General features: G+C 38.9%; 1 protein-coding gene across 1 annotated transcript in view; it reads left to right on the forward strand.

Annotated features, from left to right (window-relative positions):
• The window catches only part of ADGRV1 (adhesion G protein-coupled receptor V1), a 566,629-nt gene that overhangs the window by 105,275 nt on the left and 447,978 nt on the right, over window positions 1-13,376 (forward strand). The window contains exons 28-32 of the mRNA XM_069590116.1: window positions 407-1,016; window positions 5,398-5,613; window positions 10,742-10,957; window positions 11,647-11,891; window positions 13,101-13,282. Of these exons, the coding sequence (XP_069446217.1) occupies window positions 407-1,016; window positions 5,398-5,613; window positions 10,742-10,957; window positions 11,647-11,891; window positions 13,101-13,282 (1,469 nt within the window). The remainder of the gene's footprint in view (window positions 1-406; window positions 1,017-5,397; window positions 5,614-10,741; window positions 10,958-11,646; window positions 11,892-13,100; window positions 13,283-13,376) is intronic.

The following is a 13,376-nucleotide window of genomic DNA, read 5'->3' on the forward strand; positions in this document are numbered from 1 at the left end:
TAACTTTTCAGAAAAATTATCAGTCATCTATTCCTTACAATAAAGTGTATACCATCTTTGCAGGAAATGTAAGCATTTTCATGAATGTACAATATAATACACTGTTAATTGCATTTGCTTTATTACTGATATATGTTGTAGTTGCAGAAATGATACAGCTGCAGTTTAGTTAGAAGATAAGCATGTTCCTTCAATCTGTCATTTCTTACAGTAGTCATTTTAAGTGGGACTCCCTGAGGGTCTTCAAAGATGTGTAGTGCATTGCCTTCAGGAACCTTATATTCTTCAGAACAGCTTATATAAAATAAAATTACAAATTAATAACCTGTTGTTTTGTATATCCAAGCCTCTAAGTTGGTGGATTTAATGCCTGTTTTAACATATTTTAATATTAAATATTTTAAAGATTATGAGAAGTCATGGGGCTCTGTCTCGAGTGATTTTGCTTTGGAGCATAGACTCTGACCCTGACGGCGATCTGGCCTTCACCTCTGGCAATGTCACATTTGAGATTGGACAGAAGAGCGCCAACATCACAGTGGAAATATTGCCTGATGAAGATCCAGAACTGGATAAAACATTCTCTGTGACCATCCTCAGCGTCTCCAGTGGCTCTCTAGGCGTTCATACTAACGCCACACTAATTGTTTTGGCTAGTGATGATCCTTACGGGGTCTTCATCTTTTCTGAGAAAAATAGACCTATTAAAGTGGAGGAAGCAACCCAGAACATCACGTTGTCAATAATAAGGTTAAAAGGCCTCTTGGGAAAAGTTAAAGTCACATATGCAACACTGGATGATATGGAAAAGCCACCTCATTTTCCACCTAATTTAGCCAGAGCAACTGAAGGGAAAGACTATATACCAGCTTCTGGATTTGCTGTTTTTAGAGCCAATCAGAGTGAGGCAACAATAACTGTTTCAGTCTTGGATGATGATGAGCCAGAAAGGTCGGAGTCTTTGTTTGTTGAACTACTCAACTCTACTTTAACAGAGAAAGTGCAGAATCGCCCAAGTAAGTAACCATTAGTGTGTTGTTTTTATTATTAGAGGTAAGAATTCTGAAACAAATTAAGAATTCGGTATAGTAAAAATATTCTGTAAAAATAGTAAGGTCTAACTTTACTAGCATCCTCTTACAAAAGTTTATAAGGCAAATAGAAGCAAGACGTGTGAAAATGTGCTGTCGTGTTTTAAAACTGTTATAGTCCCAGACTAAATTTTTATTTTTTTATTTTTTTAAGGTGTTATTTTTATTTTTATTTTTTTTTAATTTTAAAATCTTTAATTCTTACATGCATTCCCAAACATGAACCCCCCTCCCACCTCCCTCCCCATAACATCTCTCTGGGTCATCCCCATGCAACAGCCCCAAGCATGCTGCATCCTGCGTCAGACATAGACTGGCGATTCAATTCACATGATAGTATACATGTTAGAATGTCATTCTCCCAAATCATCCCACCCTCTCCCTCTCCCTCTGAGTCCAAAAGTCCGTTATACACATCTGTGTCTCTTTCTCTGTCTTGCATACAGGGTCGTCATTGCCATCTTCCTAAATTCCATATATATGTGTTAGTATACTGTATTGGTGTTTTTCTTTCTGGCTTACTTCACTCTGTATAATCGGCTCCAGTTTCATCCATCTCATCAGAACTGATTCAAATGAATTCTTTTTAACGGCTGAGTAATACTCCATTGTGTATATGTACCACAGCTTTCTTATCCATTCATCTGCTGATGGACATCTAGGTTGTTTCCATGTCCTGGCTATTATAAACAGTGCTGCGATGAACATTGGGGTACATGTGTCTCTTTCCATTCTGGTTTCCTCGGTGTGTATGCCCAGAAGTGGGATTGCTGGGTCATAAGGTAGTTCTATTTGCAATTTTTTAAGGAATCTCCACACTGTTCTCCATAGTGGCTGTACTAGTTTGCATTCCCACCAACAGTGTAGGAGGGTTCCCTTTTCTCCACACCCTCTCCAGCATTTATTGCTTGCCCAGACTAAATTTTTAGAAATGCTTATGGAATCTGGTATGACTGATATCTCATACTATTTGTACTAGATATTGTAGCTTCTGGAACCTTCTGAAATCAATCTGGGGTTCCAAGGACAGTCCTGGTAGCAAGATCCTGAGTCTCTTTCACCTTGATCCACCCTAGATGGTTCCTTAACCAGCAGAGTCTCTTTGTATCCGTGGGAAGCAGTACAGAGAGATGGTGGATCTGGCAACTGCGTGAGGGAAGGGGGAGAGGGCTGTGTAGTAGTGAGAAGACTTTGGGGGTCATCCTGAGAGTTGAGATGAAGGCCCTGGTTGGGGATAAGAATGAGGAATGAGGGGTGAGTGATGACCTGTGTTGGGCAGAGGATCTGGCTCTGCAGCTTCTATTTGGATAGAGCAGCCTCTCCCCCTGGGGTCATGGCTCAGTAACTTTGGAGGGAGTGGGGGCTGCTGTCACAGAGCCGGCCTGAGCTAGGGGCTCACAGTAGCTTGTTTGTTAGTCACATCTCTCTCTGAAGACCTATAACTTTAGATAGGGGATTTTATATAAAGAGAAGAATCTAGATTTCCTAGAATAAGGCAGTAAGAAAAGGAAAGAAGATCGGTGATATTAATTTAATATCAATTTAATGTCAGTTTTAGGATAACATTTGTAAATATGATATTAAGTAGATATCTTTTAAAATATAATAAAACTATCTTAAGAAAATTGGAATTAAATAGTCGAAAGAGTTGAGATCTACATGTTGGCTATGTTCTACCATTTAGATTAAGATTTCTTACAAGTATATTTTGTCACCTTACTGATACATTGTGTAGTGAGCACCATTCTTGCCCACATTGTAATTGTAGTCCAGAACTGTAAAAGGAAAGTTGCTTTTTTAGGTTAACTGCTATCATTGAATTTTTAGATTACAGTCAGGGTTAAAATTCTCACACAGTAACCTATCCCTTGTTTTGTTAGCATGATTTAGCATCAATTACCATAGCAATACATTGCCCTAAAACCCAGTAAGTAGTCTTAGTAAGAATTATAAAGGGGCTTTCCAGGTGGTGCAGTGGTAAAGAATCCGCCTGCCAATGCAGGACACCCAGGAGATGCCAGTTGAATCCCTGGGTCAGGAAGATCCCCTAGAGGAGGAAATGGCAACCCACTCCAGTATTCTTGCCTGAAAAATTCCATGGACAGAGGAGCCTGGTGGACTACAGTCTCTGGGGTCACAAAGAGCTGGACACGACTGAGCGACTGACTATAAGAATTATATGGTAGAGCCCACTTTTCAAGGAACTGCAGTTTACTAAGTGAGCTGGAAGTAAAACCGGATAGAAGGATCACATGTAGCAGTGGCTAGCTAGGAGCTGTGGATGCTGGTGTCGGATAACTTAGGTCCAAGCATATCATAATAAATTGTTGCCCTAAAACTTTTAAAGCCTAAGTTTCCTTATCTATAGTTCAGACTTATTTTGGAGATTAAATATGATAATACAGGTGAAAATGAACATAGGGTCTGGCATATGGTAAGCATTAAATAAATGTGAACAATTATTAATAAAGTGGTATATGCAGGATATCACTGTGCTATGGATTGGAAGAAACAGTCAACGTGTGTTTGTTTATGCTGGATATGTTCCTGGAACCACGCAGCGTACTTGGGGAAACTCAGACTCAGCATAAGCTGTGAAGTGAAACAGTTAAAGAACAATTAAGTGCATTAGAAAGGAAACAGTAAATGTCATTAAAAATGAAGAGAAAGAATAATTCAGTGCAAATCTATGTGATACGGTCTCAGTTTTAATAGGTAGAATCACGCACTTTGAGGAAACAGTGTGAGAGGAGCGGTGATGACCTGGCAGAGGGCAGGACGAACAGTCGTGGGTGGAGGAAGGTTATCTACCTGGTTTGCTGAGGAATTGCAGAAAGGGAGCTGCAGCTTGCCAAACCCTTACATGATGTCTCTAAAATGTGTCCAGCAGGTTCTTGTCTAATGCCTTAGCTGACTACCTCATCCTCTTTGCACGTCTGATTCCTTATCTGTAAGACATGGACAGTGTTACCCACCACACAGAGATGGTATGGAAATTAAATTACTGGATGCAAGGAAAGGGCTTGCGCATAAAATGTCATCTACTGCTGCAGCCCTGGGTTACTGTTGTTTTCCTCCAATGTAGTTGAATTTAATTATATCGATTTACAGTTTGTGATTTTAACTATATAATTTAGTGTGACCTGGAACTGTTTATCATTGAAATTAAATGATAAACAAGTCATTACTTGTTTTAGATTACGTTGTCTGAAAATACTGAATTTTATTGTCACATGCTTTCAAATACCACCACAGTTGGAAATGTTCTAAATATGAACTCAAAATTGTTTACTTGTAATATGAGCCTGCTGATGCTTCATTTGTGTCAAAGTTCATAAGAATTGTTTTGGCAAGGGTGCTAAGTCAGAATTGAATCTAGAAGGCAAGTCAGGGAGAGTTTGTGGAGGGTCTTAAATGCCTTCAAAATAAGTTTTGTGCTCCCCCAAATCAGTGGCAAGTAAGACGAGAGTCTTAAAGATAGGCTTAGAAGTATAGCAGTAAAAGCATAGGTAAGCACACTCTTTCTATACCAGCTTTGGCATGACTGTTAATTGAGATGGAGCAGGGGAAATAGGTTTGTGGGGAAGGACAGAGAGAGGCAGTAATTGAATTGGAGTGTGATGATATTCAGCTCTTCTTTGAGGACAAGGAACTAAATGACTTTCCTGCTCAACTTTGTAACTGTAGTGGCTTAAAAAAATTTATAGCATGCTGGTAACTAATTGGAAGAGCATAATTCTGTAAGTTTCATCGTTATGTTATAATTTTATGTGAAGTGATGATTAATTATCTTCTAATCATGTTTTCTTTTGAGAAATTTCTAATACCTATTAAAATAATCCTTGTAGGGTAATTATTCCTTTGCTATAATAAAAATCACCCTAGAAGTTACAGGGAAGTAGGAACTTTCTGTTTATTTTTGTATCCCCAACATCTAAATTCATGCTGGTACATAGTAATCGATAAATATTTTTGATATAAATAGTAGAAAACACAAAATGATAACCCCATTTGTTTCACGGATCTTGCTGCGGCTTCTTTAAAAAAAAATTTTTATTGAAGTATAGTGGATTTACAGTGTTCTGTTCATTACTGCTGTATAGCAAAGTGATACACACACACCCCACACATACATTCTTTTTCATATTCTTTTCCATTAAGGTTTATCACAGGATGTTAATCATAGTTCTCTCTGTTATATAGTAGGATCTGTTGTTTATCCATTCTATAAATTGGCTGAGGCTTCTTGATGACGTTTGACGAGTTGTTAGATTTTTGATGTATTAGTTTTTCTTCTTTATTTCAGTTCCAAATTCTCCACGCCTGGGGTCTAAGGTAGAAGCTATTGCTCAGTTAATTATCATTGCCAATGATGATGCCTTCGGAATTCTTCAGCTCTCAGCACCAGTTGTTCGAGTAGCAGAAAATCATGTTGGACCCATTATCAATGTGACAAGAACAGGAGGAGCATTTGCAGATGTTTCTGTGAAGTTTAAAGCTGTGCCAATAACTGCAGTAGCCGGTGAGAAAAGACATCTAAGGAGCAGTGAAGTGTTTTGAGGGAAATTGTATCCTTGATTAACAAAGCCAGTCAAAGATGTAGTGAGAAAAATCAACCAGAAAGCAATAATACCTTTGCATCTTTTTAAGGCACAAATCTAGACTTTTTATTATGTATTTATGACATTGATTTTGCAGAATTTGTGAAAACAGCTGGCAAATTGTATATGAATTTAAAAGGTTAATATGCACAAACCAATAAAAAGTAAACCAAGGAAGGCATTGTTAGGCTTTCTCCCTGAGTGCTTTTAGGTTTTTGGAAGGGATTCATGTGTAAATAATAATGAGGAATGCAGGATAAAACGTGCAGCTGTATAATTGCAGTATTGCCAACAGTTATGTCTCTCAACTCATTTATTCTATTGTTTGTTTATTTATGAAAAACATGGTAGAGACAGTTATTAACATTAACTATTTTATGTATAAGCAGAAGGATTTTATTGCCAAATGCAAACATTAGGAGACAGTCTTCTTTCGTAGTTCAGTTATGGCCTCTTAGGGAGTTTTGCCTACGAGCTATTCAGTTAGAACCTTTTTAGTGTGCACTCAAAAGTCATGCGGAGGAGGCAGTGGCACCCCACTCCAGTACTCTTGCCTGGAAAATCCCATGGACAGAGGAGCCTGGTAGGCTGCAGTCCATGGGGTCGCGAAGAGTTGGACACAACTGAGCGACTTAGCAGCAGCAGCAGCAGCAGCAGCAGCAGCAGCAGCAGCAGCAAAGGTCACGAGTGTGAATGGATAGGATAACCCGATTGATATTTTGAAATAAATCATTTGGATGTGATGCTGCTTGAAAAGAAAATAAAGCAGGCTTACCTAGTCCCTGCTGTGTGTATGAATGACGTGAGTGTGTGTATGTGTGAGTGTGTGTATGTGTGAGTGTGTGTGTGTGAGTGAGTGTGTATGTGTATGGGGGAGTATAGCCCAGAGGAATGCCTGTATACAGAGGGTGTTACACTTTGACAGTTTGTAAGGATTGATCCGTGTTCTAGGAAATTAGCCTATAAAGTCCATAAGTGCGTGCATGCTAAGTCACTTCAGTCATGTCCAACTCTTTGGGACCCTGATGGCCTGTAGCCTACCAGACTCCCGTCTTTCCCTGGGATTCTCCAGGCAAGAATACCGGAGGGGGCTGCCATGCTTCTCTAGGGAATCTTCCTGACCCCAGGGACTGAACCTGCATCTCTACCTCTCTCTTTTCCTCATTTGCTGTTTGACCAGAGGCAAAGCCACCCTGAGTGATATGCTTTTGCCGTTGTTCAGTCATGTCCGACTCTTTGTGACCCCCATGAACGGTAGCACGCCATGCTCCTCTGTCCTCCACTGTCTCCTGGTGGTGTTGATGGTCAGTCGCTAAGTCATGCCTGACCCTTTGTGACCCCATGGACTGAAGCACGCCAAGTTTCCCTGTCCTTTATTATCTCCAGGAGTTTGCTCAAATTCATGTCCATTGAGTCACTGATGCCATCCAACCATCACATCCTGTGTCACCCTCTTCTCCTCTTGCCCTTAATCTTCTCCAGCATCAGGGTCCTTTTTAGTGAGTCAACCCTTCACATCAGATGGCCAAAGTATTGGAGCTTCAGCTTCAGCATCATCCATTCAGTGAATGTTCAGGACTGATTTCCATTAGGATTGACTGGTTTGATCACCTTACTGTCCAAGGGACCGTCAAGAGTCTTCTCCAATACCACAGTTCAAAAGCATCAGTTCTTTGGTGCTCATCCTTTATAGTCCAAATCTCACATCCATACATGACTAAACTGGAAAAACCATAGCTTTCACTAGATGGACTTTGGTTAAAGTGATGTCTCTAGTTTTTAATATGCTGTCTAGGTTTGTCTTACCTTTTCTTCTAAGGAGCAAGGGTCTTTTAATTTCGTGGCTGCAGTCACTGTCTGCAGTGATTTTGGAGCCCAAGAAAATAGTCTGTCACTGTTTCCACTGTTTGCCCATCTATTTGCATGAAGTGATAGGACCGGATGCCATGATGTTAGTTTTTTGAGTGTTGAATTTTAAGCCAGCTTTTTCGTTGTCTTCTTTCACCCTCATCAAGAGACTCTTTAGTTCCTCTTCACTTTCTGCCATTAAAGTGGTATCATCTGCATTTCTGAGGTTATTGATATTTCTCCTGGCAGTCTTGATTCCAGCTTGTGATTCATCCAGCCTGGCATTTTGCATGAATTAATGGCACTCTGCTTAGAATTTAAATAAGAGAGATGACAACATGCAGCCTTGTCATACTCCTTTCCCAATTTGGAACCAGTCCATTGTTCCTGTTCCGTTCCAGCTGTTGCTTCTTGACCCACATACAGATTTCTCAGGAAGCAGGTTAGGTGGTCTGGTATTCCCATCTCTGAAGGAATTTTCCACAGTTTGTTGTGATGCATAGTCAATGGCTTTAGCATAGTCAGTGAAGCTGAAGTAGATGTTTTCTGGACTTCCCTTGCTTTTTCTATGATCCAACGGATGTTGGCAATTTGATCTCTATTTCCTCTGCCTCTTTGAACTTCGCTTTTACATCTGGAAGTTCTTGGTTCATGAACTGCTGAAGCCTGGTTTGAAGGATTTTGAGCATTACCTTGCTAGCATGTGAAATGAGGGCAATTGTATGGTAGTCTGAACATTCTTTTGCTTTGCTCTTTTTTTGATTCTGAATGAAAACTAGGTCTTTTCCAGTCCTGTGACCACTGCTGCTTTCTCAGTTTGCTGCCGTATTCAGTACAGCACTTTCACAGCATCATCTTTTAGGATTTGAAATAGCTCAGTTGGGATTCTGTCACACCCACTAGCTTTGTTCATAGTGATTCTTGCTAAGGCCCTCTTGACTTCACACACCAGGATATCCAGCTGTAGGTGAGTGACCACACCATCCTGCTTATCCAGGTCATTAAGACCTTTCTTCTGTAGTTCTTTTTTGTGTTATTGCCACCTCTTCCTAATCTCATTTGGTTCTGTTAGGTCCTTACTGTTTCAGTCCTTTATTGTATCCATTCTTGCATGAAATGTTCCCTTGATATCTCCAGTTTTCTTGAAGAGATCTCTAGTCTTTCCCATTCTATTGTTTTCCTCTACTTCTTAGCACTGCTTTTTTTTTTTTTTTTTTTAAGATCTTCCTGTCTCTCCTTGCTCTTCTCTGGGACTCTACGTTCAGTTGGGTGTATCTTTTCCTTTCTCCCTTGCCTTTCACTTCTTTTCTTTTCTCAGCTATTTGAAAAGCCTCCTCAGACACCCACTTTGGCTTCTTGCATTTCTTCTTCTTTGGGGTTTGGCCATCATCTCCTGTGTAATGTGTTGAACCTCTGTCCATAGTTCTTCAGGCACTCTGTCTATCAGATCTAATCCCTTGAATCTATTTGTCACTTCCATGGTATAATCCTAAGGAATTTGATTTAGGTCATACATGAATAGTCTAGTAGTTTTCCCTACTTTCTTCCTAAGCCTGAATTTTGCAATGAGGAGCTCATGGTCTGAGCCACAGTCAGCTCCAGGTCTTGTTTTTGCTGACTGGATAGAGCTTCTCCATCTCTGACAAAGAACATAGTCAGTCTGATTTCATATTGACCATCTGGTGATGTTTATGTGTAAATTCATCTCTTTTGTTGTTGGAAAAAGATGTTTATTATGACCAGCATGTTCTCTTGACAAAACTCTGTTAGTGTTTGCCTGGCTTCATTTTCTACTCCAAGGCCAAACCTGCCGCTTACTCTGGGTGTCTCTTGATTTCCTACTTTCACATTTCAATCCCCTATGATGAAAAGGAAATCTTTTTTGGTGTGAATTCTAGTAGGTGTTGTAGGTCTTCATAGAACCATTCAGCTTTGGCTTCTTTGACATCAGTGGTTGGGGCAGAGACTTGATTACTGTGATATTGAATGGTTTTTCTTGGAAACAAACCGAGATTGTTCCATCGTTTTTGAGATTGCACCCAAGTACTGCATTTTGGACTATTCTGCCGACTATGAGGGCTACTCCATTTCTTCTAAGTGTTTTCTTGCCCACAGTAGTAGGTATAATTGTTCTGAATTAAATTTGCCCATTCCCATCCATTTTAGTTCACTGACTCCTAAGTTGTTAATATTCAATCTTGCCATCTCTTGCTTGACCATGTCCGATTTATCTTGGTTCACGGACCTAACATTCCAGGTTCCTATGCAATATTGTTCTTTAGAGCATCAGACTTTGCTTTCACCACCAGATACATCCACAGCTAAGTGTCGAGAAAGAAGTTCCCGCTTTGGCCCATCCACTTCATTCTTATTGGAGCTATTAGTAATTGTCCTCGTCTCTTCCCCAGGAGCATATAGGACAGCTTCTGACCTCTAGGGTTCATCTTCTGGTGTCATATCTTTTTTCCTTTTCATACTGTCAATGAGGTTTTCAAGGCAAGAGTACTAGAGTAATTTGCCATTTTCTTCTCCAGTGGACAACATTTTGTGAGAACTCTTTGCTATGACACATCCGTCTTGGGTGGCCCTACACAGCATGGCTCATAGCTTCGTTGCATTACACACACCCCTTCCCCATGACAAGGCTGTGATCCATATAGGGTATACATTAGCAGCTTTTAATCCAACTCTATAGAAAAATTCTTGTTTTCCAGCTGTAAGATTGATGATATTGATGTACCCATCTCTGTGCAGCAGTGTAATTGGTCTTCCCAGCGAGATCAGAATTCTTGTTTTGTTCATTTTGAAAGTACCCTACACATTTTTTTATTTTTGTAAATAAGAGGTCATCTTGTGGTAGTGAATGATTCATGTGCATATCCGTATCTACATGTCTGTGTATGTTTGTGTCATCTATATATGTATTTGGCCACTAGAACACTATGTATATGTATTTCTAAAAATGAAGACATGAACTTGAATAGCCAGGATGGTTTTTCATTATTGTGTTGTATCAAGCCCATTTTTTTCTTGCAAGAGAGGTGAAATCTTCTGTTTAAAATAAATGCAATCCCTGTCCTCAGAAACGTCTTGCAAAGTGTGTCCATGAATTGTGATATGTCATAGTATTTCCCTAGTATATGGGGAGTTTATTATCATGTCCTAGAAGAAGTTTTAGCATTTTTTTTTTTGTCTTTGTAGGTGAAGATTATAGTATAGCTTCATCGGATGTGGTCTTACTAGAAGGGGAAACCAGTAAAGCTGTGCCAATATATATCATTAATGACATCTACCCTGAGCTGGAAGAATCTTTTCTTGTGCAACTGCTGAATGAAACAATAGGAGGGGCGAAACTCGGGGCGTTAACAGAGGCAATCATTATTATTGAGGCCTCTGATGATCCCTATGGATTATTTGGTAATGAGACTAGTCTGTGTCTCTTACTTATTTGTATAGATTCATGCCTTTCTTTATTTTTAGAGCCTCAAAATTGATTTAATCTTGTTTCCTTTTAACCTGCTATTACTGATATATAAGGACATCTATGTATGTTCACCACCTGTGGTTAGAAATCAACCTCTTAGCATAAACCTAGAGATCATGCACTTTTATGCTTTTATGTCAGATCTGGCTCCTGGATGTATTTTGTGACTCTTAGACCAATTGTTAAAAGAACTTTTTTACAGAAATTTGTACAAAAATCTGAATTTCTGAGGTTTCTTTATAGTAAAAAAAGGTATGGTGACATCAAGCTCCCCTTTTTGCATAGCGTCAGTCTTTGAAGCAAAATACCAACTGCCAGGCTTGTACCACGCCATTCACCCCAGAAGTCACGGGACCCACTTCACTCATGCTGATACATGTCTGACCTCTGTGGGCATCTGAGTTTATGATTTCTGGTTCTATCGTAATGAAAAACAATTTGGAAAATTTGGCAGGAAGGCCTGAGCAATTTGTATCATAGCATATTTCTCTGATTTTGTGGAGTTTAGCCTCTTAGATTGCTCAAGGGGGGAAAAATAAATAACTATAGGGTGGCAGTTGGTTCGCTCTATGCTGACTTAGTTTCACTTTGTATTTGAAATTATCTCTGCTTTGCCCTTTAGGTTTTCAGATTACTAAACTTACTGTAGAGGAACCTGAGTTTAACTCAGTGAAGGTAAACCTGCCAATAATTCGAAATTCTGGGACACTCGGCAATGTTACTGTTCAGTGGGTTGCCACTATTAATGGACAGCTTGCTACTGGCGACCTGCGAGTTGTCTCAGGTAATGTGACCTTTGCCCCTGGGGAAACCATTCAAACCTTGTTGTTAGAGGTCCTGGCTGACGACGTTCCGGAGATTGAAGAGGTGAGAGGAATGGCTAGTCTAGAATGACACTGTAAACCGTATCTTGTCTTATAGTGATTAGAACAGATGCCTGTTGTTGTGACATTTATAGAGGTGTCCGATAAATTATTTCTGTGAGAATGTTCAAAATTTGGTAGTGTGAAAGTGATCCTTACAGAAGACAAAAACATTAGAAATAGGTCTCATACTTGTTCACATACTAGTTTACTAGTATAAGTTTTTTTTTGTACAATTATATTTTTCTATGTTTTGGTTAAGTGATTAAAAATATATAATCTGGCAGAAAGTTTGCTATATTGTTTCACATGAACAATTTGTATTCATAATCTCTCTTGGCTTGGGTGTGAGCCAATCAATCTTAATTATATGTGGATTTTGATTTTTCTGCTCATTCATTTATTCTTTAGGATTTACTCTGTGACAAATTCCATGTGAGATTTATTTGCCTGATATTTATTTTTCATGATAAAAAGAAGTGAAGTGGCAAATAAAGATAGCGTCTCAGTGGGGAAGTTGATTCATCACTGACATATATTGGCTGAAGATAATTTTATTTTATGAAATTCAAGTATTATTAAAACATAGAGCTCATAAAATTAGATTTAACAGCATTTATTCTCTAATAGTGTCAACTTTTGTAGAAGGGAAGTCTATAAAATTTCAGTTGAGTGCTAATTGTGTCATTACTCACTCCTTAAATATTAGTTATTAGTTAATACATATAAAACATTTCTCTTTCCTTTCCTCTAAATTTGGTGACATCATGATATATTTTTGTTTCAAATTTTATCAGAGAATTTCCACTTATGAGAATGTGGGAAATAAAGCATAATAAATGAACTATTCATAAGACACATATGCAATATTCTCCCTTCGTAACAAAGTGTATAGGGATTACAAGTATATTATTGAAGGGGTAAACATAAAGAGACATCTTAACATTGATTCACACGATTGTATAACAGAATATTAAGGAACTTAAACAGCCTGTATTTCTTACGAGCAGTCATGCTCTAGTGTTAAAGTTGGTGAGGGGTTGTTCTGTTACATGCTGAGTTTGTAAATGTGGTGGAGGAGTTTCTTTATGTTCATTCGTGTTACACTTTACTGTGTTCTTGTTTGGATATCTTTGATTTTTTTTTCTTGCATCATGTTTATTCTAATTTCAGAACCGGGATTCTGTTAAGGAAGTTTTCACTGTATTTTTAGGTTATCCAAGTGCAACTAACTGATGCCTCTGGTGGAGGTACTGTTGGGTTAGATCGAGTGGCAAATATTATTATTCCTGCCAATGATAATCCTTATGGTACAGTAGCCTTTGTTCAGTCGGTTTCTCGTGTTCAAGAGCCCCTGGAGAGAAGTTCCTGTGCTAACATAACTGTCAGGAGAAGGTATATGAGATGGCTGCTTGGGACTTGTGGGTGGTGGAAGAGGATCTCTTGCACAATCCAATAATTTAATTATGATAGTTTTTACATAATGTAA

The sequence above is a fragment of the Ovis canadensis genome, chromosome 5 (assembly GCF_042477335.2).
Source record: "Ovis canadensis isolate MfBH-ARS-UI-01 breed Bighorn chromosome 5, ARS-UI_OviCan_v2, whole genome shotgun sequence".
In the NCBI taxonomy this organism is placed as follows: Eukaryota; Metazoa; Chordata; class Mammalia; order Artiodactyla; family Bovidae; genus Ovis; species Ovis canadensis.